Below are 25,961 nucleotides of genomic sequence, written 5' to 3'. Positions count from 1 at the left end.
ACATATAAATATTATATATACAAATAATATTATATAATATATAAATAGATATATGTGTGTATAGGTAATACACATACATAATATATAAAATATTATGTACACATATATTTACATAGATATGTACATATGCATGTTTATATAATATATATTATGTATAAGTATATATATTACATATACTCATGTCATTGAATTAGTATTTCTCTCTTCTTGAATCATGTGTCTTGCCTTGCTTCAGAGTTTTTTCCACGTGTGGGAAACTTCATTATATGTAACACAACTGCCTCTTTAGTGGGTAGTGTATAATGTCTTGCCTTTGGGTTCCCTGAAATCCCAATCCTTACCTGACACTTAATGCCTGCCAGGCTGCAGGTACATGTTTCTGGATCACAGAACACCCGGCAGTCACAACCACAGTCCTCTCGAGACAGGCGGATGGCCCTCAGCTCATGCTTTTCCTCCACATCAATCTTTTTAACTCCAGAGGCCCGCAGCAGTGCTCTTCGTTTTTTTGTTGGCAGGGGTTGAAGAAAGAAGTACTCATCCACCTCGGTATTGTCTAAATCAATATCATCATCAGAAATGTCATCCACTGTAAGAGTGCTCGCTTCTTCAGATTCCACGGTGCCATTCTTTGTCATCTAGAAATACAAAGCAGCAAATAAGAGACTTAGCAGGTTTGAAAATTCCCCACTTTTGCACTTGGTAAGAATGAAGTTATTATATAACACTATGTCCCTATAATCCATAAGTGTTTGTGGATAAGTGTGGGAGATTAAGAGGTCTACACTTCCACTTACAAATGATTCATATGGGATGAAAACAAAACAAAACAAAACTGTGAGTCAAATCATTTCCTCTTACTTTTCTCTTTAGAGAAGTTACAGGAAGGTACATGAACATATCAAAATGATAGGCTTTTATATGGACACAAGACCTGTTAATTGGAACTCTTAACCTCCTAATCTAGGAGCTACAGTTGTTGGAGCTTTCAGCCAGCATGATGTGAAACAGGCCAAAGGTTACAGATGCCCATCAGTGAAAGCTATCTTTAGACTCAGTTCGTGATGGACACATTTGATGTTGGGATAAATGTGTCCTTGTTCAGAGGTGATAGCATCTTAGTGGAAGCTGCTGCCACCTAAATCAGCAAAACATGTCCTTGAAACAACAACTCTGTCTTTTGGGCTCCAGAGAAGCCATGTACTAGGAAATAAAGTTTTGCTGCCCTGTGCTGTTGGGATTACAAACATGGTTTCTGTACAGAATGTTCCATGAACAAGGCCTTGATACGAAGCAGTCAGTCAGGTCAGTGTGCTCTCAGTAAGACAAGAGCAGATGGCAGTGAGGCAGGCTCTTGCACACAGGTACCCAAACAAACTCCGCCCCCAAAGGAGTTCATAGGAGACGACCCACAGCAGTACCTTCCGCAATACAGCCCCTGGGCGGCTGGGTCTCATACTGTAACTGTTCTCTTCCGTGTATATTTCTTTCCTAAATTAATTTCATTCATCAGGAAACCCAGAGTCAGTATTTCACTTCTTACTGCTATATCACCACAGAACATGTTTTCTTCATAAAAAAGCATTTAGAAAGAGACACTTTCTCTGAATATGAGCAAAACATATATTCTGAGAAGCAGCACAGGAATAAATGCAGAAACTCAGTAAGGGACTATTCAAAGAAGTTCTAAATAGAACTTTTTTGATTCTTTAGCTTTTCAATGTATTACTTTATGGATTTCATTAACTGTAATCATTACTATGCCTTTTGATCTTAACAACAATTCAGTTATTACACAGTAAAAATACCCTGGTGACACCAGACATCATTTTGTCATCTTCATAGGAAAAAGTCTGACACTTAGAGAAGAATATTTATTACTGACCAAAAATCCCAAACTTGACAACTCTGAATGTATTGAAAAACAAATAAAAGGTTGATCTTTGCCCTCAGGTGGAGGAAACTACACAGTAGCAAGTATGTGTGTGTCTGTGTGTGTGTTGCAGAGTCCCTGAAATACATTCTCAAAAGCTGTTGATTTATTATATATATATTTATATATATTTATTTATTTTACTTCAGAGCTTAAATCTATGTTCTAACAAAGTTAGGCATTTCCTTTTATTAGGTTTTGTTTCTTGCTGTGATCTGTAATTTATTACCTTCCTTGAAATTTCTTTATAAATGCATTGGTTAAGCTGTTTTCACTTTTCTTTGATGTCCACTAATAGGATATTACTTTGTTTGGCTGCTATTAGCACTTTTGTTAATTCTTATTTGCCCACAGAAGCATCTTTCTATCTGTAAAGATTTGATTTTTGAAGGAATTCAAGTGTATAACTGCCTAACATATACTCAGTCCTCTGAGATAGGTAAATCTGCATTAACCAACAGGAGGGTTACCTTTCCTATTTTGTCATCTCTGTGGCATTTAAATTATGTTTTCATTAATTCTTGGCTTGTCTATGTGAACTTCATCGAAATTCTGACTCCGTAGCACATGCAGGGCACCCAGGATTCATTTCAGTACCTCCTTCCTACTTAATCTCCATGTTCTATAATATTTTTGCTCCCTTGTGAAGCTGGTAAGATAACAAAAACAACAAAGAACTTCATTTCATATTAATAGAGCTTGATTTTTTAAAAAATAATGGTGGCTGTCATATAACACATGGAATCTAAAAATCAATAAAAATAAGTAAACATTTTAAAGACATGAAAATTTTTAGGACAACATGAATAACCCAACTGGCATCTAAGAATGAAAAAGAAACAACTGTATCTCAAATAAACTACAGATGATTCTTAATCCAATAACGCATGATCCACTGATTCCATTCCTGAGCATTTCATTCCTGAGCATTTATCTGGAGAAAACTATAATTTGAAAACATACATGCATTCTTGTATACACTGCGTGTATGAATGAACAATGCTGGTGTTCATTCACAGCAGCACTGTTTACAGTAGCAAAGACATGGAAGCAGCCTGAACGTCCATTGACAGAAAACGGATAAAGAAGATATGGTGTGTGTATATATACGTATGTATATATGTCTGTGTGATGAAATATTAAAACAAATGAAATGATCCCATTTGCAGCAACGTGAGTGGACCTAGAGATTATCATAACAAGGGAAGTAAGTCAGGCAGACAAAGATAAATATCTTATGGTATTGCTTACATGTGGAATCTAAAAAAAATGATAAAATGAACTTATCTACAAAACAGAAATAGACTCACAGACAGAAAAGAAATTTATGATTACCAAAGGGAAAGGAGAAAAGAAGGATAAGTTAGGAGTTTGGGAATAAAATATACACACTACTATACATTGTATAAAATAGATAACCAACAAGGTCGGTTGTTGGTTCCCTGTATAGCACAGGGAACTCAATATCTTGTAATAACCTATAATGGAAAAGATTCTGAGAAAGATATATATATATATATATACAAACACACACACACACACAAAACTGAATCACTTTGCTGTGTACCTGTCACTTAAATTACAATAAGTAGTTTCATTTTAAAATAAAAATTCAATTAAGAATCTAAAAATCCTTGATACAGAGTGCAAATTATTTTTACTCTTGTTCAAGAACATACAAGGGCTCTAATCAAGATTTTCAAAATCTCATATTATCACTGAAGTGGTCTGGCAAGGTTTTCTCCTCACCTATCCAATATCATCTCTGCCATTTCTAGTGAAGACTGGAACTATTCCAGTTCATCCTAGTTAACTGGCTTGTCTCCCCTCCTCACAGTATCTGGTTTGGTGTGTAACCACTGACAGGTACTATTTTCTCCGCTGTCCCCTCGGAATTCCTTCTCCAACTCTCTCCTCCAGGATATGCCCAATTGCACCTTTAAAACTCAGGCCAAACCTACTGAGCTTAAATGCTCTTTTAAATTAGAGTATTGCATACATTATTTTCAAATGCATTTTCTATATTAGAGCAATGGAGAAATAAGTCAATGAGCATTTTATTTCTGTTCACTAACTCATGTTCATTTCACTTTCAAGATCTGGTACAACAAACTCTGGGGAGTCTTCCAAGATTTCCTCATCTGTTTCTGCTGACTCCTTTACCCCATGACCCATCTTCACAGGAATATTTATTCTGTACAATTTTTTTCTCTTTGACATGAATGATACCTTTAAATGTCTTTTTCCTATCTTAAAACAGAATCCTTGAGTTTTCAGACATTAGTTCATCAAATGCAGCCTCCTTATTCTATGCATTCCTGAAGCTCAGATTATTAACAATTACATCTTCTCTAAGACATGCTTATAGAATCTAATCCCCTAACTTCTATTTTAGTATGCTTTTCCCTGTATAAAACAGATGGATTCCAAGTTTCCAGTGGTACCTAATGCAGTATGGGGACTATTAATATAATGTGGAATTAAACCACAATGTGTCTAAAAAGTTCCTTTGTTTATAAAATAAATGCATACAGAGTAACGAGCACATTCAAAAAAATGCTCTCTTTTGAAGTTGATTCCTTAAAAGACAATCTGTATCTTGGACCATTTCTGGCTCAGTGCTGTTTTCCCAAAGAATGTTGCCTTTTCAAGAGCTCAAAGAAGGCTTGCCAAAAAAATGTGATTTAAGGAGACCATCAAATGATACTGACCTTCAAACCTGTTTGTGTGTGTGTGTGTGCGTGTGTGTATGACAGAGAATGAGAGAGAGAGAGATTGGAGGTGGGGGTGAAAGAGAGGTGAGAGAATCAGATATGAGGTAATAATAGCAATATGAATAACAATAGTTTTGAATCTGCATGTCACTGCTTCAAGCACTTTACCTGCATAAGCTCACTGAGCATCACAAAATATCTCATAAAGTAGATATTAGCATTAGATTGTTTAACTGATGGGGAAACTGAGGCACAGGAATGCTAAATAACCTGTCCAAAATCATAGGCAGTGAGGTATGTACTATGTCAGAATCCTAAATATTTAACTCTGCAGCTTGTGTTCTTAACTGCTTTGGTAATTACTTAGATACACTCTTTTTATATATATATATATATTTTTTTTTTACAGAATAGTATAAATGTTTATTTTCTGTATGATTTACTTTGCTGTTCCTGTTTTTACAATATAGAAAAGTGTATTCTTTGAATAGCTCTAGTAAATATAAATTTTATCTTTCTACTTTGGGATGTAAATAGAGCTAAAAAACTATATACCCAACCCTCCCCAAATAGTCTTTTAAAATTGTTGAACTAATGTGGATATTAATCTTGTTCAGCAATTTGATGCAAATGCCTAAATACAAAAAGTTGTTTAGTAAGTACTACACAGGAAGGAAAAGGCTTAATACTTTAGATAGCTTCTTGAAAATCAGAAAAACTAGTAGCATTTGATTGCACCTTCAAATTTTTACAAGCAAAATATTCTCAAGCAATGCCATCATACATAATCTACAATTGTAATCCAAATTTCACAACCATATTATGCACACAGTATATAAATACACATCACAAAGGTGCAATTAGAATTAAACACAGAATATGTACAAAATGAACACAGTTTAGGTGTGGACCAAAAAGGTATTGTTATCTTTTGAAAAATAACTTGATTAGATATTACTTTATCCTCTTACACTAATTTACATTTATACAAATTTTAATTAAACATACTAGAGTGAGGTGCTAAGGATGTCGGCACTATCTACATTTAAAGTTACTGCACTATGACTTTATAAATCCAGATTTCAAAAGGAAGATACTTAATAACGGAATCTTCTTTTGGATTACTTAATTTCTGTTGCCTATATATTGCATGTTCATATGAACATATATACACACTTAATACATACAACTATAGATTCCTTGTAGGAAATGTAATAATCATATACTACTAATTACTGAGCATTAAGGTACCTAATAAAATGTCTGAATTCCAACATGGTTTTTTCTCATCATAAAATCCAGAGTCCTATTATAATGGGCTGTTAAATTCATAAAGCTTTTGAATTCTGAATTATTGAAAATGATTTATGTTATTTTAGTAATTATATGAAAACACTCATACTGTAGGCTTACCAAATCACTGGCTAAAAATAACGCCATATTAAGCTTCCCTTATAAAAAGAAACCCCACTATAATTCTTTTTATATATTTAATATATATCCAGTAATCTTTTGTGCTTATTTTGCATTAGGCTCTAGGTGTGTTGGTGCACAAGATATGGGTCTTGAAATCAATGGATTAAAGAGAAGAGGAATCTAGTAATTTTTGAAGGTGGGAGGAGAAGGGGACAACACAGGATGAGATGGTTGGATGGCATCACCGACTCAATGGACATGAGTTTGAGTAAACTCCAAGAGTTGGTGATGGACAGGGAGGCCTGGCGTGCTGCAGTCCATGGGGTCACAAAGAGTCAGACACAACTGAGAGACTGAACTGAACTGAACCGATAACGATTTCCTAACTGAACTTGGACACAGGGCGTTGAGACTATGTAGAAGGGGCAACTGGTGGCTCAGATAGTAAAGAATCCACCTGCAATACAGGAGACTGGGGTTTGATCCCTGGGTTGGGAAGATTCCCTGGAGAAGGAAATGGCAACCCTCTTCAGTATTCTTGCCTGGGAAATCCCATGGACAGAGGATCCTTGTGGGCTACAGTCCCTGGGGTCACAAGAGTGATACAACTTAGTGACGAAACCAGCAGAAGCTGCATCTGGTGGTGGGGCAAGCGGTGGAGTGAGGAGGGTAGACGTCACATCTAAGCTTGAATCTGAAGACGGAGTAGCAGTTAGCTGAACAGGTGGAGGCAGAAAGTCCCTGCTGAGCAACAATAGCTTTACAGGCCTGAGATGGGACAGAGCTTTCACTGGCCTACAAAATATCTAGACTGGATGAACTTGTGTGGCATCCCTTCCTGTCTTGGCCCATAAGCAAAAAACAAAAAGTAACTAAACAGAACGTTTTCAGAAAGTAGCATCCCCCTTCCTCTGCCTTCGCCATCTTCAGGTGATAAGTAATGTCTTAACTCATAATTTGATTTAATGATCCTTATATTTATCTCATTTATGTGAATGTGTGCTTATCCTGTATTGGAAATATCTTGAGGAATGCTGTGTGTTTGTGTGTGTGTGTATTTGCTTTGTTCTAATGATGCTACTTAAGATAGGGCTTAGTTCTTGAGCCACTGTGTAAACTTGTCCAGACTCACTCTACAATTTAAAGGATTATAGCTTTTCTTAAACAGAATTGAAACTCCTTACTTTTGCAAATCTATCTGATATGTACTGATAAGTATGAGTAAACTGTTTCCAAAGCCCAATAGAGTAAAAGTTTTGCCCATCTAAATATGTTTGAGGGATGGGACATGTTACACATTACTTCCAGAATCAGCAGAGTGATTCTTAGACTATCCTGAATCAAGGACCAGATGGGATGGGGGAGTGAGTGGGGTGGTGGATTGGTGAGTGGGAGATTGTCAACTCAGTAGTCAATTTTTTTTTTTTTCTGTACCATGTAGTGAATATATTCCACTGTAAATTCCAACAAGATGAACTTTTTGATGAATCGAAGGCTTGAAGAAACTAACTTAATGTAAAATAATTATAGCGAGGGAAACTACTGAAAACGTGGATCGACCATAATGCTAAAAACAAAGCAAAATCCCACAAAAATAAAAACACTTCCTTTCAGTGGTTTAATGTGTTCTTAATAATAAAAACTCCTGGTTATTACAAAGTCATTAACACATGTATCAATGATAGTGGCAATAGAAATGTGAAAAAATAATTCAGTTCCACATACACTGATTGCTGCCTACAATAATGAGGATGATGTGGAGAATGACCCAAGCCATCATAGCTTGAAAACCAGGTGCTGAATTCTCTACTTTATATAAATTATCTCACCTGATTCGGAAACAATCTTAGGAAGTATTTTAACAGTTGAGAAAATTTGAGCATGAAGATAATTTGCCAAAGTCTAGCTACTTAGATAATTGGTGATTGCACTGAGAATCAAACTCAGGTTTGGTTTGACTCCAAAGCTTGAGCCAGGCTCACAAGACCAGTCTGGAGTGAAAATTCTTAGAATAATATTAATAGAAAACCTGTATAGAAGAAAACAGAAGGATATGGTTACAGTTACACTCCAAGAGCTGATCTTAGTGCTGTGGGGCAGGAGGTAAGAGAACAGAAAAGCTTCCTTATAATTAGCTCATTCAGAAATTAAAAAAAAATATATGATTCATACACAGAGAACAAGAGCTCAAAAAAGAATACAGGAAGCCAGCTGAAGATATGACATTCTCACCAGTTAGCATTTCCTTTGAGTAATCTATTTTGTGAGCTTGTGGAGGTGTTCTTTCTAATAGACATGCCAGCAAAAGAAGCTAGTCCAAGTGATAGCTACCACTGTTGAACTCATGTGTTACTTTTGATTTTCTCAGCTGACTTGTAACTCATTTACCCTGTACTATATGCTTAGTCACTCAGTTATGTCTGACTCCTGGGACCCCCATGGACTGTTGCCCACCAGGCTCCTCTGTCCATGGGGATTCTCCAGGCAAGAATACTGGAGTTGCCATTCCCTTCTCTAGGGGATCTTCCCAACCCAGGGATCAAACCCAGGTCTCCCGCATTGCAGGCTGATTCTTTACCGTCTGAGCCATCATTGCTTACCCCGGGGGCATTTAATCAGCATAGTATGCTGCCTAATTTTGTAGTAATATATTAGTTTTGGTGATTGGTTTTATGTATATCTCCCTCATTATAATAGGAATATGTTGAGAATAAGGACCACCAGCTACTAGTCTGCTGGGGAGATGACCCTGTAATAAATATGATAGAGTGTGGTAAGTGCAACAAAATATATGAGCAAGTTATAGAAGCAGTGGAGAGGAGGAAATGACAGATAAAATGGGAGGCAGATACAAAGACACAAAGCAGAATCATTTACTTCCTATTCTGATTCCACAGTCTGTATCAAGAAGAAAAACCTTTAAACAAGAAATGGAAGAACAGATACATTAGGAAGAATTTCATGTAAAAAAAGAAGGTGGGAGATAGTGAAAGAGTGCTCAGCAGTTTTATGTAAGAATCCTTAGGCCTGGGCTATTCATGTTTTAAATCAATGAAAAATTTGAAAGTTACGACTGCTCTGCCTAGTATCTGCAAAGAGTCATGGGGAAAGGAATTAAAAGGTAATCAAAATGCAAGTGAATTATTATTTTTAAAAGTGCAAATTCTAGATAAAATTCCAAAAAAAGATGATTTAAAAAGATGGTCTCTATACAGGTGGGAACAGGGAACAGTAACTATAAGACTATTGCCTGGGCTCACTAGGGAAAGAATGTCCATGTGTCAAATTAAAGTCCATGCAGAATCTTAACCTATTAAACAAACAAAAGTGAGAAAGGTATCAACAGCCCTGACCCCATGGAACATAACTGGAAAACCAGTGATCTAGTCTTGAGATTCTCTGACAAAGTTTCTTACGTTCTGTACATGGAAGGATGGAATACCAGCTGATTAATAAGGATATGGTTGAATGCATGGATTTCAGTTAGTTGAAATGTTGAAAATATTTCAAAGAACAGAGATACTCAGCCTCTTTGCACCACCAATAAGGCGTGTGCTGCTTAGAGATCCTATTGGCAGTAGAGACTAGCCCAGGAAAGGAATCTCCATGAAGGTCACCTGGGGTGGTGACAAGGACCCTCTGACAGGGTATCATGAACTTGGCCCTGTCTTGTTAAATGTAGTTTTTAAATATATCTTGGATGGACTAAAAGGCAGGTTAGCATATTTGTCAGATGACAAGATCAAGTTCATTCAAATAAAAAAACCCCAAATTTTATTCACTGCTCTGTGTACACCATATATAGTACTAAAAAAGAGTCTTACCCAGGAGATGTTAAAAAGTTTTAATTTGCATGATGATGCAGACCTGATTTACCAGGCCTGATATGCATGTTTGCTTCCTTGTCTTTTTGTTGTTGTTGATTTACTTACCACCAGCATAATATGAACAAACAAACTGATTAAGATCCAAAAAGCTCCTGTACCTTTAGCATATACCTGTGGATAGAGTATCTACAGCTCAGTTAGCAGGTAATGTAACATATCCTTATGTACTGCAACAATCCCATCTTGAATGCAATGTCCAGATCAAGTTCCATAGTTTTTAAGGAGTATAATTGCTTTATAATGTGTTTGTTTCTGCTGTACAAAACATGAATCAGCTTTATGTGTACACGTATCGCCTCTCTCATGAGCCTCACTCCCACCCCACCGCCAGGTTCCATATTTTGAGGTGGACATTAATAAACAGCACTATATTCAGAAGAAGTAACCAAGGCTATAAGGTGTCTGGAAAACAGAAGCATTAGAGAAAAGAACTAAGGATGTTTAAATCTATAGAACAGAGACACATGGAGCCCATATAACCTATTGTCAAATATTTGCATGTCCATCAAGACTGCTTTCCGGCGAAGGCAATGGCACCCCACTCCAGTACTCTTGCCTGGAACATCCCATGGATGGAGGAGCCTGGTAGGCGGCAGTCCATGGGGTCGCTAAGAGTCGGACACGACTGAGAGACTTCACTTTCACTTTTCACTTTACTGCATTGGAGAAAGCAATGGCAACCCACTCCAGTGTTCTTGCCTGGAGAATCCCAGGGACGGGGGAGCCTGGTGGGCTGCCGTCTATGGGGTCGCACAGAGTCAGACACGACTGAAGTGACTTAGCAGCAGCAGCAGCAAGACTGCTTTCAAACACTTGGAGTTTGGAGAACAGGAACAAGATTTATTCTGTGTCTCTGGAGGCCAGAATTAGGGTCAGAAGGTAATATTAGATGATAGCAGGTTGATCAATATGAAGAGCTTTCTAACAATTATCACTACAAAATGGAATGGGCTTTCTTAAAAAGCAGTGTGTGTTTATATTATAGGACACGACTAAGCGACTGATCTGATCTGTATACATATATATATATATTAATCTATATATATATATGTTAATCCCAACCTCCTAATTTATCCCTCCCTTTCTTTCATCTTTTGTAATCAACTGTACTTCGGTAAAGCGTCTGCCCGCAATGCGGGAGACCCGGGTTTGATCCTGGGGTCGGGAAAATCCCCTGTAGAAGGAAATGGCAACCCACTCCAGTATTCTTGCCTGGGAAATCCCATGGACAGAGGAACCTGGTGGGCTACAGTCCATGGGATCACAAAGAGTCAGGCACGACTGAGCGACTTCACTTTCACTTTCACTATACTTCAATACATGTTTTTAAAAAAGCAATGTGTTGGGTTGCCAGAGATGTGTAATAAGAGGCTGGATATACATATCTGCATTTGTATACCCAAATACACATAGGATATATATTTGATGAAAGGAATTCCTGGTTACACGTTATGTGTTGAATAAATAGCCTGGGTGCTAATGTCTCTGGCAAACCAAACTAAAACATTCATATCACTCTGATGTTCAATCAAATCTTACAGTGTAAGTCTTTGGTTCATTAGTTGTTAATTGTAGGTGGCAATTTGGAACCAGATTCATTATGTTCGGCTGTTTTGTCAGCTAATAAGAATTTCAACAACCTGAATTTACAATGAGTCCTTGGTTTACATATTACCCCAAAAGTCACCAGAAAAGATGATAATATCAACAAATAGACATAAATTTTCCATACATTCCTTTATTCTTCCTTCTGGTTTAGACAGGCATTGTCTCTTTTAGCAGAGGCTAATAAGTGAAATGAATCCAAGAGTGTCCTGGTAAATATTTAATAACTATGTCTCTGAAAAAAAAGGGAGGGGTGTTTCTAATTTGTTGTCAAGTTTGCTGTGTTTGTCTAATCTTGTGTTTGTTTTGTGCTTGTCAAATCCCACAATATGACTATTCCCATCATTGGTGATTTCAAGATACAATGGGGGAAGAGATGAGTCCAATCCACTTTAGTGATGAATTTTTATAAGCTGACTCCAGAACACCACTGTGTGAACCCCACATATTAATGAGAAGAATCAGCTGAATGGATGTCTCCTGAACTAGAAGATCACTGTTTATTGCATAGGAAAACTGTAGAGATTGATTACATATGTTTAATTTTTCCACTTAAATAAAAATGCCAGCAGTTTTGAAGGAACCTATTCTTAAATGTATTGCATTTGCTCAGGGCTGAAGCCCAGCTTCTCAGGATGCACCACTTTGGTTAGCTGTATTTTCTCTGATCCTCTCAAAATATGCTGCACATATGACATGACAAGTATTTGGGAAGTCCATGTTTTCCATTTGGTGTTGGAGCAATGCATTCTGAAGTACTGGTCCTATATAAGCTTTTGAGTAATCTCTACAGAGGCTGACAAAGAAATTCTGTACGGAGTTTAAAAATACTAAGTGGAGTTTAAAAATACCAAGACCGGCACACTCTTGTCAGTAATGCCTAACGCAGCCCCCTCTCCTCATTCCGCAGGCACGGATCCCGGGATGAAGGAGTCACTCTGATCCATCTAGTAAGAACTGTCGTATGAGGAAATAGTTAAAAACCTATCCCTAAATTTGGAAACTATAGGTTAGAGATACTTGGCGTCAGCCATCTCTCACAAACCTCTAATGGCTTCTATCTCCTAGAGCATTTAGGAATTTTACTTGAAGGTTAGTTAAATTATAAGACTGTTAAGAGGAAACAAGAGGGCAGGGCTGGAAGACTGGGCATGCAGGTGGAGAATTATAATACTATACAGGTAATTACTAACTGAATAAAGCACAGTCATAAATCTAAGACTGGGTGAAGGAAATTTAGACAGAGACATTTTAAAGTTTGCTCATTAAAGGAAGAGTTACCATCTGGCAACTCTTTTTTTATGACGAAAGAGAGCAAACAACCAAGCATTCCTCAAGGAACACATGGTAACCCCACAATGTAGAAACAGCTTTGACCTTAGAAAGGAGAGGAAGAACGATCAGGGTTGGGAAAACATTGAGAAAAAGAATCCAGTGAAAGTTGTGAAAACTAAGTTACATTTCCTATACCATGGTAACAGAATCCAGAAAAAGATAATCCAGGCGAATTCAATGCCAAGGTTCCTTTGAAACATAGAAGCAGCCGCCTAATGGATTTTACAGATACACGTGAAATGGGAATAAAGGCTAATGTAATTGTTCAACAGTGTGGTGCAGATGATGAAATCTAAGTACTTAATTTGGAAAAATGTGTAGTATTAAGATGACTGCAATGATTACTGTGAAGAGCATGACATGTCTGAATGGGCTTGACAGGGAAAAAGAGCTGTACTCTGTAATTTAGAAATCTAAAGCTAGTTATTTCTTCTAGAAACATGTACTTTATTCAATAAGCTTTCTCTATTAATTGTTTCTAGACAATGTTTGGAACAAACACCACCACCACCAATAAAGGCACAGTTGAACACCCCCCCCAAATAAAATTGGATTCGTTGTATAAATCTAACTATACATATTACTTCTCAATATATCAAACTCATAATTAGATTGAGAAGAATCACTAAGACATTTTATAATGAAAAACTAAATTTCTATCCTTATTTTGTTTCTGAAGTATTTTATTATAAAGAAACACAAAAACACATGTCTGTGTTCTTTTTACTAATCTTAAGACTATCATATGGGCTTCCCTGGTAGTTCAGCTGGTAAAGAATCCACCTGCAATGCAAGAGATCCTGGTTTGATTCCTGGGTCGGGAAGTTCCCCTGGAGAAGGGATAGGCTACCCACTCCAGTATTCTTAGGCTTCCCTGGTGGCTCAGATGGTAAAGAATCTGCTTGCAATGTGGGATACCTGGGTTCAATCAGTTGGGAAGATCCCCTGGAAGAGGGCATGGCCACCACTCCAGTATTCTTGCCTAGAGAATCCCCATGGACAGAGGAGCCTGGCAGGCTACAGTCCATGGGGTTGCAAATAGTCTGACATGACTGAGCGACTAAGCACACAACGCAAGACCATCATACAGAGTAAAGTAAGTCAGAAAGAGAAAAACAAATACTGTATATTATCGCATATATGTGGAATCTAGAAAAATGGTATAGATGATCTTATTTGCAAGTAGAAATAGAGACACAGACTTAGAGAACAAATGTATGGAAACCAAGAGAGGAAGTGGGGATGGGATGAACTGGGAGATTGGGATTGACATATATACACTATTGATACTAAGTACAAAATATATAACTAATGACAACCTGTAGTATAGCTCAGGGAACTCTACTCACAGTGCTCTGTGGTGACCTAAATGGGAATGAAATCCAAAAAAGAGGAGACATGTGTATACACATAGCTGGTTCACTTTGCTGCACAGTTGAAATTAACACAACATTGTAAAGCAACTATATGCCAATAAAAATGAATTTTTAAAAAAGGCCGCATTGGAGGAGATGTCATTGTATAAACTGATTCACTGTTTACAACCTGAGACACCTTGGAAAGACACACAGGTAGAGTGGAAAGAAAAACATCTCCTTTATGTCCTGGAGCTTTTGTTTCTGAGGTAAGTAGGAAGGAAATGACCCAGTACCAAGTCCACTGAGTTTCCTGGTATGTTTTATCTGGTTGCCATAGTGAAGGCTTTGGAAGAAGTTTGACACTGAAAGCTTTGCAAAGTGGTTTTTTTTTTTGTTTTTGGTCAGATGTTCCTTCTATCTCCTCCCTTAATGGGCAGTTCACTGTCACCCACAGAGGACCATCTCCAGGAAAAACCAAAGTGGCAAAGTTTGTCCTTAATAATCCTCCCTTTCTTCTTTCAGTCCCTCTCTCTGCTACTGACCCTCTCTAGCTGCTTTAGCCAAAAAATGGAATTAATTCAGTCACATTCTGTTGCTTATCCCAGGCGTATATTTCAAAGAAAATGTCATATTGAAAGTGAAATCTCAAGTACCTGATTGAAATTGTTGGATCCGTAATGTTTTTGGATGGCTAATTTTAGATTTTGGATAGCTAAACCTTAGACAAACATAGTCAATGATATTTAAAAACTCATTAAAGTTAATATACATTTTCTTCCATTAACACCCCTCAGATTTTTTAGTCAATGAGTCCACATTGCTTTGATCTTTTATTAGTTTTCTGTGAAATGTGTTTCCCAGTTTCTGAATACTTTGAATAGGCTTAGATCAGATCACCTTAGAATCCCATTCATTATCTTTTTCGCTTGGCATTCATTTGAAAGGAGTGATGATATCCAAATGCCTTTTGTTTGTATCTTCACCAAAATGGAAAGTTGCATGTTTTCAGACAAACCAAGGCATGACACCCACTCGGAAGACTGCCTCTTCAACTTGTAACAGTAAGCAGAATGACAAAAGTAAATCAATAACAGAAGCCTGTTTTTGCTTCTTCTTCAGCTTGCTAAAAATAAAAGGGTAGAAGTAACCGAATACGAATTATAGTATCAGAACACATCACTGCCTGGTAAGGAGGAATGTTCCTGAAGGCATGTAGCTCCCCCAATAGTCATTGTGTGTGTGTGCTACAAAGGTCACCACAATAAATCTTCTGGTTCTTAGATAGAATTACAGTTCCCCACCTGTTAAAAACCACTACACACAGTACCAAACCCCAGACAGGGATGACTCCCAATAGGTACAGAGATTGTCTTTCCCAACACCTATGGGGGGTAATCAATTAATTTTAGAATAGTAAGTAACAAGATAATAGTTTTCTATTGAGTGAGCCAGTTAACATCTTTGTGCTTCTTTATCTTCAGTTGTACACATGGTCTCATAATTTACCTATTCCAGTGGGTTTTTGTCAGGATTAAATTAAATAATGTTTATAAAATGCCTGGCAAGTAAAAAATCATTTAATGAATGGCAGCCATCACTATTGTTCCACCAATATTTTGAGCTTGGAGAATGACTTCATCTTTTGAGTAAGGGTTACCATTGGTTTGTAGTGAGTTAGAAAAGCAGAGAGTGTATTTCAGAAGCAAATCTGAGAATTATTATTAAATTAGGCTACATTCAAAGCTGTCATGAAGAACAGCAACAATAGTGACTTGTTACCAAAAAAAATCTTAAGGGCCTTTCAATGAACTGTGTCAAAAATACCTCCAAAGGAGTTATGAGACTTGCTCTAGGCTAGGTTGTAACTAGCTTCGTTTAAGCAACTGTCTTCTTGCGCAGTTGGGAACAAAGCACATACATGAGGTGCAAAATACCTAAAAACAGGGGTTTTGAAACACACATCACACCTCTGCTATCTGACTTCATACTGGCAACTAAAGGTACAGGTAACACAGGTGTGCTTATGGTGTTTCTGCTACTTAGCCAGTGATCCTTTACGTTAAGCATCCTGGATTATGTAAGAAAAATCTTTGTCTTTCTTCCTTTGTCCTTAGATAATAATGGGAGGCCCTTTACTACAAGCTGATAAGCTGATGGATCAATACAAATATAAAGAGTGTCTCTGATCGAGGAAAAGGTTTTCTGAGCTGTGTTTCTCTCCACTTAATCTCTAAGATGGCACAATGATAGTTATCTCTACCTGGATCCCTCCCTGACATCACTTTAATAACTCAAAAGCCTCTCAGAATCACCTGGATTCCTTGTCATATTCTTATCATTGAGAAAGGTACTATCACCCACAACCCATTCAGCTTTGCAAGCCAGAAATTTAGGAGTCATTCTTGACAGTTCCCCACTTTCCTTCCAAATCCAACCCATCATCAAGGACTGTTGATTTTATTTCCTAAATTACTCCCTCTGTCCATCTCTCTTCATCTCCCCTACCATCAGTGTAATCTAACCTACCATCATCTCTCTCCTGGACTATTGTAATGGTCTCTTAACTGGTCTGACTCCATAAGCTCCCCCGACACGGCTACCCCTACCTCTAAACCATTCTCAAATCAGAGCATGAACCAGATCACATTATTCTGCCAACCGACCCCATGCCTAAAACTCCTATATGACTTCCGATAGCATTTGGATGAGGAGAAAAACAATGTCTTAATCAGACTGACAAAGCCCAACCCTACCCCCTTCATGATGCTCTACTCCTTCCATCTCTGCTCCAGGCTCACTAGCCTCTGTGTGCTCCCGGTGCTTCCTCCTGACACAAGGTAACTCAGTGTTCTCTGCTGCCTGAACCACTCTCACCAACCCTTTCTGGCTAGTTACCTGTTCAGATTTCAGTTCAATTGTCACTTTCTTAAGGAAACTCCTTGATATCTGGCCCCCATCAATTCTCGGGTACATACTTTCCTAGCACTTAGCAACTTCCCTTTATGGTACTTTATGAAGCTGTGATTTTGTCTACATGATTAATATTTTTCTTTTCTGTTAATATGTAAGTTCCAGGAAGAGTGAATAAATAAACGATGTCAGGGAAGTTTTCTGCCCTGTTTTCAGTGATGAGACTATACTCTTTTTCCTTTAAAAAAGCCTCAGCAGAGAGTCTGCTCGGAAAAATACCCATTTTAATCTGCGGATCTAAATATGAAAATGGGTTAATGCAACCAGATTGAGGTAAGGATTGGGGGTTTGGTAAAAAAAATAAATAAATAAAAGTGCACTTCTAAGGTTTTTTTACCTTTAGCTTTAGAGAGTTCAGTTTTTCCTCCCTGAGGTGTTCTCTCAGCATCTCACGGTGGAGCCTCTCCTGCTCTCTGGCAAATTCGCCCAGGGTGTACTGGCGCACGCTGTTGTGGCGGCTGGACATGCCCAGGGTGCTGCCGCCCTGGCTGGGCACACTCGTGAAGCCCTGCCTCCTGGTGAAGTAGTACACAGTGACGCAACTGAAATGCACATTCTTGGTCCTCAGCCGCTTCTCTCTTTTGAGGATGGAGGAAGCTGAAAGGGAAAGAAACAACTCAGAGAACAGCCCCACAGCAGTTTTCGGATGAGGTGACGAATTAGAAAATGCCACTTGATGATCTTAAATTTATGGTCAACCCTTTCTGGCTGGGAGACACTAAAAATGTTGTCACTCAGAATTGGCACAGACTCCGCATTCCTTGCTTAGATTTTCTCCTAGCTGTGGTGGAGTAGACTTTTAAGACCTCTATAATGGTAGTCCAAGAAAACATTTGGGCAAGTTGCCAGTAGTCTGTGAATCAGTGGCAGAATTTAGTTTCTCATTTCCCTTCACCTTTTAAGTTTTGCTTTTATGATTTTCACATGAGTTGTATTTTACTATAATCAGAAAAGACACATACTACAAACTCTTTGGCTCTCATTTGATATGGAGGGCACTTGGTGTGAAATAAATGTCTATTTTTAAATTTTAGAAAATTCCAAAATGCAATAAACATTTATAGAAAAAGGCTCAATGGCACTATTTAGGCATTTTTACAATCTAAATGTAACCAAGTTTTCATCTGATGAAAACACCAATAAGTAATATTATGGACAGTGGGACTTTAATCCAAGTATACATTGAGAATATAGAAAATGTCATGAAATATATCAGAACCTTTACTATTAGTTACAGAGACATCAAGATGCGCAGAGCACCATGGAAGGTTGAAATGAACTCTGTAGTTGAGAGGAACAGAGTTACACATTGACCTTTTGAAGTTGGAAGATGTGCCGGTCTGTTTATTTTGTTGTGAGGTAACCCAGTCTTATAGAATTTGAGTGATTTCTTTCAATGAAACAAAAAGAAACAATGAACCCCTCAGATGTTTTCTATCAGCTAACATTTATGGACTGTTCAAAGAACTATGCAAAGGACTATGCATGAGTTATCTCATTTTATTCTTATGACTGCTTGAGTTGGAATAATCCAAGCCTCCATTTTGAGGAAACAATCCACAAAAGGTTAAATGACATGGCCAAGGTCATATAACTAGCAGTGAAAATGGGATTCATTATTCTAGAGCCCAGTCTTTTAGCCATCAGGCCACAGTAGAAAGCTGGGATCAAGCTAAGCAAGATGAACAAGGCTAAGATTTGGTGCCACACTGCTTCTGGGAGATGTCAACTGCTCCAGACTCCAAAGATGATTTTTATTTGTAAGACTGTATAAACAATGAAAGAAAAATAACTACAGGAGCACTGGATTTATATAAAAATATGCTTCTAAGGGAATAGAATGAACTTCCAAGTTCAGTTGTCTCATTTTCTCCTTATAAAACCTTCAAGCCAAATAGAGACGTTGCTGTGATACATATCATTTTGAGGATTTATATATTCAATAAATATAAACCAGTAGTTTTCCCAGGCACTTTCTAAATGATTGGATATATTGGTGGAAAAGACATCTGTGATCCCTGCCCACATGGAGCTTTCATTTCCAGTGATGAGAAACTCAAAATAAATAGACTCAAACAGAGTAAAAGAAATAAGACATCTGGGCAAGAATTTAGCTATCTCAACTTTTCCTCCTCATTAGTGCTTTACTTCTCCAGAAGAGATTGCCAGGGAACAAATGCTTCCAGCATGTATGTAGTTTTTCCATTTATTTTTTTCTAGTTATCTATGTACATGTTCACGGCAACATACTTGTACTCCTGGAAGTAGTGACAATTTTCAACTTAGATTTAAAAGCTCTGATCTGCTTCATAACTGTAGGTTTAAATCATCTCAAAACAAAGAAGAATTTGTCAAAATGTAAAAGATTTCGCCATAGAAAGCAAAATTCAACCATGTGCCCAGTAATTTGCTACCTGATCCGACAACCTCATCCATCACCACCTTACAGCAGGCTAGACCCTCTGCTTTTTGGGTGATAACCTTGAACTTATTTTGCTCTTCATATCATGAAGATGCAAATGATGCCCTGAAAATACTATCTTTCAAGGCCATAATTTACAAATAAAAATATTTTAATGTACTCATTTAAAATAATTATTATAAACACATCTGATAATTTTCTTACTTGTTTTTTAGATAATTCATAGTACTCTACATGAATTTCCTTTAGAAATTTTTATTGAAATTTTGTACCTACGTTTTTGGATTATAAAAGAATTCCACCTTTTGGATGAATCTACTGTACCATCCTTTCACAAAAAGCCATATTATGTTTTCCCCAGAAAACTGTTAAGAGATGATTTTCCAAGGCTTGGAAAAAGACAACAGTGGCAGAGAGTAGGAGCCCTTCATCTGGGCTCCTGGCATTTCTAACACTGTCACAGTGCACATGGACTTATGCTTTTTCCTATCCACTACAGCTTATAATTCAAACGTGCTTATACTTGTTTCAGCACTTGCATATTATAAGTAGCACTGTAGAAATATGATCAAAAAGCCTACAGAATACATTTTAAAGGAAGGCTTTGAGATGTAAGATTAGCCTTATGAGGAATATTTTAAATGTGGCTTTCCTAAACTTAGGAGGCACTCATGTCTCTCTCTTCTGATGATTGATCTGGAGCCCTAGAACAGGCCCTTGTGGGCTGTCTCTTGCCTCCAGAACCAATTTGACTAACAATCACAGAATGAAGTTATCAAAAAAGAGTCTGTGTTTTTCAAACCTGAGAAAAACAGATGAAATCCACTCAGCACATTTGCCATAGGGAATCTGAAACCTCGATGCTACACCTACCTAGTAATCTGTGCCCTTTACAGGATAATTGAACTCAATGTTGTGTCTCTACAGAGTTCAGGGTTCATTTTACTACTGTGAAGTCAAGAGCAAGAAAAAAAAAATGAAGGAGACAGTGGCGTTCATTACTGCTTTGAAAAATAACTAGTCTGTTTTCATATGCAATGCTAATTTTTTGCTGCCTTCCAGCTCCTCTTCTTTTATCTCACTCAGTTACCATCCTGCAGCAGAGGTGTCTAAGTGCAGCAGTATTATTTGTTCCAACCAGGACACAGCTCTTGGGACCACCATTATGGCTAGCACATCAGGGTGTACTGGTATTGCTGTAAAATCATCACATATTATGGAGATAATATTGATCCTTGTAAATTAAAGGAATAAACAGCACAGAGTAACCAGCATTAGCTATCTGCAGAAGCTACCCATCTTTAAAATGCTTTTAAAAATGAATGAAGAAGAGAGTTGAGAAACTAATTCATGATGCCAGGGTGAGAAAGTAAGTAGATAAAATAAAATAAGTTATACCATACATTTATATAAAGAGTTCATGCTCAGAGTGGATTAAAAATGGAAGCCATTTGGGATTATCAGATGCAAACTATTATATGTAGAATGAATAAACAACAAAAATCCTACTATATAGCAGAGGGAGCTATATTCAATATCCTGTGATAAACCATAATGCAAAATAATATGAAAAAGAATATATATATATTTTTATGTATAACTGAATCACTTTGTTGTATAGCAGAAATAAACACAGCATTGTAAATCAGCGATACTTCAATAGAATACACGTTTAAAAAATGGAAGCCAAAGCTAAGAGTTGTACAGTGTGTTTTCAGGGCCATCCAGGGGAGCCAGTGCTCTGAGGAGACACACATTCTGAATATTCTGATCCTACAGAGAAGATGAGTATATCAAGATATCAAAGCGGCCTCACATCAGGCTCTAAGAAAATGCAACCAACCTTGCTCCATTTTGACACGCATAAACCAACCTGTTCATTCACATTGGAATATAACTTCAAAAGTCAACAAGACTATCTGATTGACTTGTCAATTCTATTTCTTGCTGAAAATAATCAAATTTGCTTTCAGGTTTATACTTCAGACATTTGTGAATGCGTGTGTCATTGCATCTGAGATTGCTCTCTCTGTATGCACAGAGACCATTGTGCATCTGAGTCTGTAAATCTGAAGACAAGATTCTCGATTATTGATTCCACTCTAGCGCAATCATTCTGGGGCCAGTGCTTGAGGAGTGATTCAGTTACTCTTAATGCACATTTGGCTCTTTTAGTGTCAACAACTATCAGCAAAGTCCAGATATAGGTGGAAAGGCAGAGAGCAGTAAACAGAACTATGTATTTTGGCTCTGAAGTTGCCACACGGAGGTTGAGAGTTTTGGTCCAGTCTGATGTTAAACAAGGGGAAAACCGTGGAAAATATTAATTCTACCGTTTGGGTCTGATGAAGTTAATAGTATACTTCTTTCTCCTATGCAGTATGTTCAAAAGGAAAATACCAGATGATTTGTAAGTCAATATTGAGTTTACTTTTCTTCTTTGCGGGGTGGGGTGGGGTGGGAATTTAGTAGAAGCAAAGTGAGATTGTTGAAATTAGTTTATCTTGGTAAATCCTGGGTAATAAAAACTTGTTTTCTTAAATTATACAGGCCAAGTTAATCAGGGGCTCTGAAAGTATGTTGTTTCTCGCCTTTTGAAGAACAAATCAAGATCATATCAGTTATGAAGTCATGAAACCTAAAACCCCACTGTCATAAGAAAATATTTTGCATAGGAATTAACAATAACAGCTTAGATATTAAATCAACTTCCAATGGTTAAAGTTATTAAGATTTAAAAAAATATATGTCCTCAATCTTTCCAAGGGACTTCTACAAATCTCCTGTGATCATATTTTCACATTTTCTCCAGCTTGACGCAATTGTCAAGATCGGCCCCTCTTGATCCTGGTATCACAAGCATGGTCTCAGATCTCAACCACAGGTAAGGAGTGAAATGGATCTAGCAACCAAACAATATAGGAATAGTTCCTTTGAAAATGAAGCCAGTTTGCTGTCAAAAGTAATTCTTCCTTGTTCTAATTGTTCCCTTTTATTCTTTTATGTCACATTCTCAAGTTTTTCAAATCTATTTACCACAGTTGTATTTTTGTGGTTTTTGTTTGTTTGTTTTGTTATTTTGCTCAAGTAAGGTATTTAGGGAAATAGTAAATCTTTCAAGTGGAAACAATTCCAAAAGACTAATAAAAGGAAATGTCTTGAGGCATTGGGTAAACGAGAGGCAAATGAAAGTAAAGACTATTTGGGAGTATTTTCCTTCCAACTGTGAACAGAATTCAAATTACCTAAAGTATATAACACAAAGTGGTGGCCAAATCAATAGTATGTTATACTCAGGATGTTATTTTATATTCAGTGATGAAAGATATAGGGCTTCCTTGGTGGCTCAAACAGTAAAGAATCTGCCTGTGATACAGGAGACCCGGGTTCAATCCCTGGATTGGGCAGATCCCCTGAAGGAGGCATGGCAACCCACTCCAGTATTCTTACCTGGAGAATTACAAGGACAGAGGAGCCTGGTGGGCTACAGTCCATGGGGTCACAAAAAATCAGACAGGACTGAGTGAGTAACACTTTCACTTCATTAAAGATATACCATGTGCAAAAATAATCATGAAAGAAAGACTTTTCCAAACACTGGATCTGTTAGAGACAATACTGGGATATCCCCCATGTTTTGGAATTGAAGGGCTTTGCATTTCCCAAAAGGACATCAGAATGGAGACAAAGTCGGTAAATGTAAGAAAATGTCAGGACCCATCAAATTAGGGACTTTTTTACTATGCCCTTATTTCTATGAAAGCAGCATTCAAAAACAAAAATCAAGGAAGAGTAGCTCCCACTTGAAGTGATGCTTGAGATATCAAGTCCCAGTTTGTTTCTGGTTCCCTGTAGTATGAATGATAGCTCTAACCGCTTTTCAAACTGCAGCACATCTGTCTCTCCAGCCCCTAAATGCCATTCTTCCCCATCTCCAACCAACCAACCAATTTATGTACTAGCAACGTGGCAAACTGACTGGAGAATATAAAGTATGATAAACATACATAAGAACCAGTCAGCATTCTGATGTCAGTCCTTCTGTAGAGAAGAAATAGGTTTATAACTCACAGACAAGATTAGGTAGTTTAACCATTTACCCTAAGTATTTTCCATCCTAATAACAGGTTGAAAATATTCACAATGGATTACTCTGAAGACTAATAACGTCCTTGTGTATTGTGTATTGAAACTTCTGAGTGGAAATAACTCAAGATGAAACCCTTTTGTTTAAATCGTTAGTTTTACAAAAACAAAACAAAAGAAGAAACCCTCTCACATAAGACTATGTGATAATAAATTTTCTATCAAGACATGTACAAATACTGCATACGCATTTAAGCAAAAAATTTAACAAGAAAACAGAAATAATATAAAAAGTTGACCCTTCAGGCTGGACGACCAAGGCTTTGTTTTGGATAATGAGCATGCGCGTCACGTCGTCATCTATTCAGTCTGTCAGCTGCGTCCACACAAGCAAGCCAGAGATCCGCGTGCAGGGAGGCAGCTCTCTCCCCAGTCTCTTGACAGCTACAGCCCAGGCCGCTCAGCACACTGCAAGCTGAATTTGACATTACAGAGCGTGGTTTAATAGTGTAATCATCTACTTGTAATTCTCTGCTTGAAAAAAAATAAAGTTTACTGCCCAGGATTTTGATATATATTTAGAAAGCTGCAAATAAAAATTGAGAACTTCGACCTTCCAGCTTTGATGTCATAAATAATTATGATGATTAACTCACAAAGAGTGGTCATTTCTCAGAACTAGCTCTTTTTTATTCATACATTTGAATTTATTAAAAATGCCCTCTGCACTTTCCCCCTAATTCTTGTGAGTTACCTAAAAAAATAGGGAGGGGGTCATTTTATTCTCATTAGAACAAAAGGAATAAATGCTGTATTTTGAAGTTATAAATTTGAAATAAAAAAACTGAAAGAAATGAATAAGGACCTACTGTATAGCACAGGGAATGCTACTCAGTATTCTGTAATAACCTATACGGGGAAAAAATCTGAAAAAGACTTGATATATGTTTATAACTGATTCACTTTGCTGTACACCTGTAACTAATACAACACTGTATCAACTATACTCCAATGTAGTTTTTTTAATTTTTTTCAATTTTTTTTTAAAATTGAAAGAACAAAAATTTTAAAAAGAAATCATGTCCTCTCTTATCTTTAACCTTTATAGCTGATTTAGCACTAACCCTTTCACTGCTTACATTAGATTGATGCCCACTGAAAATGCAGTGTGACTTAGAAAGCCCTATCCATCAACATCAAATGCAATTAATACTGGGAATAGTGAACTGTTAAACTCAAACAAATTTAGACTAAACCATTGATTAAAATAGTACCATTAACTGAACGATCAACCAAGTTTCACTCTAATTTTCCTTTCTCATCAATTCATCCATCAAATTTATAGTACTAGGCATCATGAATCTTGGGATTCTAATTCTATATTTGATATGAAGTCTTCCTTCTGGTCTTTATATGATAAATAGTGTGTTTATATAACTATCACTTAAAGTTTATATATTAAAATCCTTTGGCAAGATATTTGAAAGACAATATAATATTAAAGTGTTTTGCTAAATTTAGACCCTGCATTCTGTTCAGTTCTGTCTCAAACAACTGAAAGTTCAGAAATTTTTTTCCCTGTTCTATATATTCAACTGGCCATCTGACTTTATTTCTAGTGAGAACAATTTCACAGAAACTGATCAATGTTATCACTACTTTTCTCTGTTAACAGTATGTATTTTCCTTTAGATAACATAATAATTTTCCAGAGAATCTAAGATTTCTACAGAGATATTAACATTTATATATGGAACATTGATTATTACTGAGGTCTTTGTCATCTCATTTTTAAAGAATGCCTCTTTATTGTAAGCATACCATATCACTAATGAACTGGAGAAAGTGTTATCCTATCCTCATACTTGGAAAATAATAACTTGTTAGATAATGTTAGATAATTCAAAATCTGAATTCTAAATTTGCTAATTTCCATTATACCAATTAAATTAAGGGGCACCTGCATTTTTCAGTCCCTCTGTTAGTATTTTCAGAATTATGTTTACCTCAGGAGTATTATCAGAAATATTACCTTTGTAAAAAACCTTAAGAATCACAGATGGAAAGCATTACATATGCAGACTACTATCGTGGTGATGCTGTTAAGCCAAACAAAAAGTGTGTTCCTTTTTTATCAGTGAGAAAATAAATACCACCTACTTCCCAGGCTGTTTCCTTAATCTCTCATACGTGCAATTAAACCCTAAAACTACATGCTTAAGAAATACATTTCAC

At 37.0% G+C, this 25,961-nt stretch overlaps 1 protein-coding gene across 3 annotated transcripts in view; it reads right to left on the bottom strand.

Annotated features, from left to right (window-relative positions):
- The window catches only part of CSRNP3 (cysteine and serine rich nuclear protein 3), a 204,116-nt gene that overhangs the window by 12,366 nt on the left and 165,789 nt on the right, over positions 1 to 25,961 (bottom strand). For all 3 annotated transcript variants that reach the window (XM_070357824.1, XM_005893455.3, XM_070357827.1), the window contains 2 exons: positions 17,556 to 17,815; positions 342 to 638 (listed from right to left, as the gene is read on the bottom strand). In XM_070357824.1, coding sequence (XP_070213925.1) covers positions 342 to 638; positions 17,556 to 17,815 — 557 coding nt within the window. The remainder of the gene's footprint in view (positions 1 to 341; positions 639 to 17,555; positions 17,816 to 25,961) is intronic.

This window comes from Bos mutus, chromosome 2, assembly GCF_027580195.1.
Source record: "Bos mutus isolate GX-2022 chromosome 2, NWIPB_WYAK_1.1, whole genome shotgun sequence".
Classification (NCBI taxonomy): Eukaryota; Metazoa; Chordata; class Mammalia; order Artiodactyla; family Bovidae; genus Bos; species Bos mutus.
The sequence above is the reverse complement of the archived record's forward strand: the minus strand, read 5'-3'. Positions and strand labels throughout refer to the sequence as shown.